Source organism: Macadamia integrifolia, chromosome 2 (genome assembly GCF_013358625.1).
Source record: "Macadamia integrifolia cultivar HAES 741 chromosome 2, SCU_Mint_v3, whole genome shotgun sequence".
Classification (NCBI taxonomy): Eukaryota; Viridiplantae; Streptophyta; class Magnoliopsida; order Proteales; family Proteaceae; genus Macadamia; species Macadamia integrifolia.
The window spans coordinates 28,219,376-28,227,058 of NC_056558.1; the positions used below are offsets into that span (position 1 = coordinate 28,219,376).

General features: G+C 39.1%; 1 protein-coding gene across 1 annotated transcript; it reads right to left on the bottom strand.

Annotated features, from left to right (window-relative positions):
• Positions 1-856: 856 nt before the first annotated feature.
• Positions 857-6,757, bottom strand: LOC122057618 (rab3 GTPase-activating protein non-catalytic subunit-like; the record flags this gene model as incomplete). Its single annotated transcript, XM_042619782.1, is given in 5 exon segments — positions 857-1,102; positions 2,847-2,987; positions 3,070-3,218; positions 6,383-6,540; positions 6,696-6,757. Coding segments are annotated over 5 exon segments (696 nt in total), but the record flags the coding sequence as incomplete, so codon positions are not given.
• Between the last annotated feature and the right edge of the window lie 926 nt (positions 6,758-7,683).

Here is a 7,683-nt window from a genome sequence, read left to right on the forward strand (position 1 = left end):
TTGGTAATAACATATTTCTATCAAAATTGGAGGAGATGTTTTGATATTATTGAACCTTTTGGAGAGATTAGACAAGGATGTCCTCTTAATATTCATCTTTTTATCTTAGCTGTGGAAGAGTTTTCTAGACTATTAAATATTTATAGGAATACTCTTTGTTCAGAAGTATTAAATTTGGTTGACTGGCCCTGAGTTTCTATTTTGCTCACGTTATTTTCTTCATTTTGTCATAAAATAAAATTACTGCCTTCTGGTGAATGTTGTCTATCTTATGTTTCTAAAACTGCTAACATATTAGCTCAAGAGTCAAGTATCAATGAGACATTCCTGCCTCCTCTCAACGACTATTAAAGGATGACAGGAATATTTTGGAAACTGGTAAAACTGTTTGATCAGTTTGGTCAAAACAATAGATCAGACATTGAAACTTTTAGTGCTGTCAGGTTCCCTTTTTTTTTTTTTTTTTTTTCTGCTTGTGTTACTTTCAGACAAAGGAAGTACAAGTTTCATTATCCCCTTAAATCTTCTTAGGCATAACAAAAAAGAACAGCCGAGTTAGTAGCAAGCAGGCCACGGTTGGCAGTTGGCACCATCCAAAGTTATAAGAGACCCAAAACAAAATGGACAAAGTTTTTCACTCACCCATGGTAAGAGAATCGATGGACATATTTTCTCCCACTCCAAAGAAAAAAGTCAGAAAATGCCTAGAGTGGGTGAAGAGTTCCATCCAACCACCAAAAAAATTATAGGTGAAGAGATTCTCTTTTCACCATGGGTTAAGAGAAACCTGGTCCAAACTATATATACATACAAAATTAAATGGAACATGATGGTCTCCAAACAAATGGAATTGATGTTGGAAAAGCAAAGACCCATGAATTTGATCAAATTATGATAAAATAATATTAGTTTCCTCTCAATTGAGAGATCGATTCAGAACAGAAAATTGACCAGAGTCTCCATTCAACAAGAAAACTTCAAGAGGAACATAAGATGACGAAGATGCCGATGATGAACCAAACCTATAGGTAGGTTGAAGGATTCTGCTACCTTTAGGACAGTGAATGGTTAGAAGACGGGGTCCAGTTCGCATCTTCCAGACCTGCATGCATACCATTGAAGGATTTAGAATTTACTTTCGAAAAGAAAAATGACATTCAAACTAAAACAGGGTTAAAAGTATCAGAGAAAACATGACACCTCACAAAATGCATTTTTTTCGATGAGATACAATGGTGTGGGGAATATGGTACACTATGGTTGGTTGAAGTCGGGACTAAAGGTAATCTTGAGAAGGCATGAGTGAAGAGTAGATTTCCGATCTTGCATTGTATCTAGCATGTGTACACAGGCACTCACACATGTGGGTGGGTGGGGAAGTGTGGTGTGGTTAAGCAACAGGAAGTTGTAAGTGCAGAACTTCTTCTGGGCACTGTAGGGTGTCCAATTTGGAATCACATCTTTCATCACCCAGGAATATTACAAGTAACTGATTCAATAACAATAAAAATTATAAGGATTATGAGAACCGTCGAGCTTCAATCATACTATGAACTCTAGTAAGATAAAACATTTAACACCATAAAATAGATAACATCTAAGAAATCCTTCAGGAAGTGGTCAAGCTGCTTATGGTAACAATAAAAATCAAGTTGATTGACACAATGGCAATATGTATAAATCTGTGTAGTTGCAAAAGAATTGATCAAAATTTCAAAAGAAATGCAATTTAAACATGTAGTGAAGGAGATAGAAACCCAATCCCTATTCCCTAAAATTAGATGATAAATAGTCACATTACTGACAATGAGACAAATAATTCATTGAAAATACTAAACTGAAATGTAATGGTTCTACGCTGTTGAGACGACAAACATTATACGATCTTTGAGAGAATAAACTTAGGCTTAAAATAAGATAACTGCCCCAATCTTACTGAAAAATACAAATCAATCAAGCAGCATAAGGAAAGGCAACAACAACAACAACTCAGCCTTTTCTCAACTGAATGGGGTAGGCTACATGATCCGTCAAAAAAGGGGAAAAGAAAGAAGAGGCAATGAAACACCGCCGGGCCATCCCACCTAAACGCAAGCAGCATAAGGAAAGGATACTAAAAAAACTGATAGTGGTCAAAAACTGGATATTTGGCATGGGGATCCTTGGATTGTATGGGTATTCTCAAGAATTGAAATGACATAATAGTAAAACCAAAATCTCAATGATGAGGATGATATTAAAACAGTCAATCTTGGGGAAGGCATTTGCTCAAAGGAGAGACTATCGATAGAAATACCTCGCAAGTAAAAAGATATTTGGATGACAACCACAATGCATCTTTCACTCTTTTGGATTATTTTAAGAGCGCCAGGTTCTTAAAATGTTAAGGAACTAGATATCTTTTTAGTCAATAACTTAGTTAATTTGCACCACTGATTACATGGAAAAGTCTTTAAGATTTTAACCCATTCTTTGGTTTGATTAGCATGAAATGGTTTCAAGAACAAATAGTGTCTTGCTTCAATATTAATGGGGAAGTTCCAGAAAGTTTCCTAGACAACATTAATGAATGATGACCAGGTAATACTTATCAAATAAACTTCAGTTCTATGAAAATTATATAATATTGCAATTGGCTGGGTTTTCTGTGAAAAGCAAGCCCCTTCGTTCCCTAAATGGTTTGTTCATTGTGTATACAACCTAAAGATCGGAAGTTCAAGGCTTGATTGATCAAGAAAATAAAAGAAGATCAAAGCCCTTTTCTGAGACCTAAAAGTGAAACCAATTACACAAATGAAGGAAAGGTAGAAGACAATTCAGGACTGCTACAATGAAGAAGGATATACCTCAACTATTCCTTTCCGAGGTGCATGAATAGCTAGACATAGGCAATAGTCACTCTTCGAGTGTTCATAATAAGAAGTTGATGATGCTGTATCTTGATCATCTAACATTTCCGCAAAAAGGCAGCAAGCATCACGATATCCCTGATAAGATAATAAGTCTAATGTCACGAGAAAAATCCAATCATCCTAACAAGAAATAACTCAATCGGTAGAGAAAAAAAACCTTCCAGAGTCGCACAACAACAAGTGCCTGAGTGTCTAGCAGCAAAATACGACCAAGTGAATCTGTAATAGCTGCCAATTTACCACTAGGTGACAGAGTGAGTTTCTCTCCTTTTCTTGGATTATCTTTCAAGCATGTCAAAGGAGATGCTGCCACAAAGTGGGTGTCAGTCAAAATCTATTTGTTATAAAAACAATAACATATAACTTTTGCAATATAATAATTTCATGAAACAGGAATATATTATTATAATAGAAAAATCTCTAACACCACAAGAATGTCACAATTACAATAAAATTACAAGAATGCCTGTTGCATGCCCAATTTTATCACCCCAGTAAATAAAAATATTATATACTGCAACTCCATGCCTCGAAGCAAATTATTGGAAATACGCTTGGCAAAGATGGTAGCAACCATTCAAGCGTGGGAAGGACAAAACTCAGTGAAAATTCATTTACGGTATGAAATTCCCAACCCCAGCAGGAAAATAGAATGAAATGCTCCTAATAAGAAAAGATCTCATGGAAATATACTTAATATGAAAACACAATAGATTGGGGGCGGAGCAGAAGCTGATACCTACTTTAGTTGCCAAAAATCAAATAACATTGATGATTTTCCTCAAGTAAATTCAAGGGAAAATAGGACTAGTTTAGGACAAGCAATCAAGCTCTGCTGAATACATTATTTTGTACATTTCATCTCCAATATATGAATTGAATCCAACCCGCAGATGTGTATAAGGATAGTAGCTTTTGCAAGTTACCAATGTCAGTACATGGACCATAGTTGTCAAGGCGTCACTTAATCTAGGCACTGTCTGGATTGGCGCCTTGGTCTCCTAGGAGACGCCTTGGCGCCTTGCTGTGTCACCTTAATTTTTGCTTCCCCTACCACCTTGGTTCGCCTAGGCACTGTGACAACTATGATGTGGACTGCATGAAATTTCTGTCATGTGTATTAGCTTCATCAAATCATGTTCCCCCGTTCTCACTGGCATCATTATCAGCTGATGACAACAATGTTGCTTATGGAACGCATGCAAACCAAGTCAAGAACCTCACTTCATGGCTTCCATCTCTCCAGATTTCCAGATTATCTGGAAAAAGAAAAAGAGGCCAGCTCTGATATTTGGACAGGCCAACAATGAGTCCATTATTGGAGAATCTTCCATTAAAAAAATAATAAAAAAAGGGTAATTTACAACGCCACCCCCTGGAGAATGCCAATATTAGAGGGAATAATTGCCACCACAAATCATCTACACCTACAGCCATGTCACCACCGGCTTCTCCATCAAGCTCACATACTCTTAGGCAGCCCACGTTCGCCGCCTTCCGAGCGTACTCTCCGTCATCCCCAACAAGATCCGCCACCTCCACACCACCCACACCCCTCACTTTCTCGGCCTCTCCAATGCTTCTCTCTCTCTCCCCTCTGTTCGTCTCTAATGAAATACTAAATTATATCTCTCCGGTTCCAATGATGGAGGTCGTAACAGTTGCTTCTTTTCCGGTTGTTTTCTTCAACGGAGAACGTGAGCTCGAGTTAGGTAATGTTGAGATCCATCCTTCCTTAGGTTTCAAGAAACTGCAATCGGTAATTTGTTAGATGATCAGAATCTCTCCTCATCAGATCTCCATATCGTTAATCCGTGAGAAGGTTTCAAGATCGTTGGATAAACGTCGTAGATTACCAGTTACGGAGAAGACAGATTTTGCTGCAATCGTGAAAGAGGATGATTGTTTCTTGTATATCACGCGATTGAAGAAGGAAAGAAGGGGGGAACTCCGTCAGAGTATTGGTAAACAAGCAGTGGTCTTGAATGTTGTCTGCCAAGTTTATTCGGCTGAGAATGGAAGGCCTATAGCATTCCATTGGTGCCAATATGAAGGACCAGGTGCTCTCTCTGGCTCCGAACATTGTCGCGTTGGAAGCCAAAGAAAGCACCAAGCCAGTCCAGTAGATCCATGCCATCGTGCCATACGACAAAGGGGGGTTTGTGGCAGCAGCGGTGGCACGGACTTCTGGGTAGCGGAGGGAAGGGTGGTCATGGAGGAGGTTATGCACAGGGATGATATTATAGGGCTCTTCCTCTGGTGGGGCTGTTGGGGCGGAGGGTGGTGGTGGCGCTCCTCCGGCAAGGCAAGGCAAGGCAAGGCACCTCCCTCGATGCCCAAATTGCCGCTGCTACTACCTTGCTCAACCTCGCAACCGACCATAAAAGGGTCCAGGCCATTGCCAGAGAGCAGGGGATTTCAGAAATTGTGCAGGCCCTCTTCAATTTCTCCATGAAGGTTCAAACAGGGAGAATGAGAATCCGAAGGGGAAGCTTCGTTGCTTTTCACAGTTTGGGGATGAAGACGATGGAGGTTCTTTTTCCGGCGTTGGCGTGGCTTGATATCCAAGGCGTTGGGCAGCGGATTCTATCATCAATAAACGGCTTGAAAGAGAGAGAGACAGAGGGAGCTAGCAACGTGAAGAGATCGATGACGACGAACAGTAGAACCTCAGAAATGGTCAGGTTGCTCCTAATAAAGAAGAAGTGTTTTACTCATAAGGGCTAAAGTGTCATTTCACACCATCACTAAAAGAGACTGACGGTAGGGGGTCCAAGTCTAATTTGGTGAAAGAGAGGGAGTGTCCCTCTAATATTGACATTCTCCAGGGGGTGGCGTTGTAAATTATCCTAAAAAAAACTCACCTAATCATCTGTTGCAGGAGAGGACATTAGAGCAGGCTAACAATATTCATACCCTAGAATGTATGCACTTAAAGCATTCTAAAATCCAATACTCAACAAAGTTAGGCCACATTAAGTCAAATTTAACTATGGATGATATCATAGAGGCCTTGAAAACAAGTAGGTGATATTCTTCACCATATGAGATTTTTAAGATGCAAACCAACCAGCATTTCAGGATCATGTACCTGAGTAGGTTGTGCCTCTAGTGCAGAACCAAATATCTGCAATCAATTTAGCCCCAGCTCCAACCACACAGAAAAAACAAAAGACATGATCTCTTGTGAAAACCACTTGTGTTCTATCCTACTTCATATATCACCCCAATCAAGAAAACAGTTCAGTTCAAAATGAAAAGTTTTGCAAGTTGAAATGAAAAAACATAGAATCAGATCAGGGTTGCAACTAAGATGTGAACCATAGATCAATTCTTAGCACTCTCTAACCTTTTTAATGAAGTCATCTATAGATCATTTTCACACTCTTCCACATGGTGGAATGTGAAAAAAAAAAGTAACCTTCCTACACATAACATGATATTGACAGTAATGTAATTATTGGCTTCACCTCTAGCAAATGGCTGAGGTTTCACATCTGTTTTTCCGGTTGATGTTTGCTCACTTCGCCATATCATTTTGGAGAAGGAAGCCAGTGTTGAAAATGTAGCAGGCAGAACTTTTGACAGAATGGTTCCAACTAAAGATCTGCTTCTGTCTTCTGAAAGCCTGTTACCAAGTGAAATGCAAGTTAAAGCCCAAACATTAAATCATCTGCACTTCTAAAAGAATGAGTCCTTTATGTAAGATAAGCATTTTTGTGAGCCTCAAAAGGTAACGAACTAATGCAAAATAGCAAATTTTCCAAATGCAACCACTCTCACCTGTAAGCTGAAAGTACAGCATCCGCTCCAATAGTGACTGCAGAATAGTAACATTGACTTGACTGCCCAAGAATAAAAGCAGCTGAATTCAAATACCAGAATAACTTCAGAAATTTCCCATTACAACCATCAACAACTGAAGTAGATAACAAACTACAAGGAGGCCACACTGCAATACAGGATAAATTCTCTGTATGCCTCCAAATAAATGCTACAGAAACATTTCAGGGGGCACTAGATAAGCTGGCGATGAAGAATCAAGGATCCAGACGCAGTACCAGCTAAGGAAGACTAAGAAATCAGATATTGAAATCTGTCACATGAGAGTAGCCTCTGACTGCCAGGAGAGCTCACAGACAGCATTACAGACAGATTTTCTGAGACATGACAGCATGGGATTATTTTATTCCAACCAGAGTTGGCTCCTTTTTTCTATTGGTTGTTAACATAGTAGATTATATTGGAGCTTTCCTACTGGTTGGATGATGGAAGCACCAATTTCCTATCAGTTGGATGATGGAAGCTCTTTGCTAAGCCAATCACAGGCTTCCAGAGTAGCTATAAATATATGAACAATGTACCGGATATATGCCATATCCATCGTAATGTAGGAATGGATTGGACAACCAAATCAGACCCAAGACTGCAGGAACTTTTAAACTAAGAACAACCAAAACCACCCAATAGTAAACAGCAACAATAGTCCAGAATAATCAGTCAACAGTCCTTAAACAAACCAGAATTATCAGATCCACAATCAGGAATTTCAGGAAGCAGAGTTTGCATCAACAATTAGAAGTTCCAGCAATAGAAAGAGTAGTTGAATAAGCAGGATCAGAATTAAAACATACTAGAACCAGATAATCAAATCAGAACTCGATTCTGGGACAGCAGGTTTTGAGAATAGGCAATCGATCCTAACAAGTTCAGAATCTTCAATAGCAGATGTTTAAGTGACAAATAAACAAATCGGAATACTGTATAACAG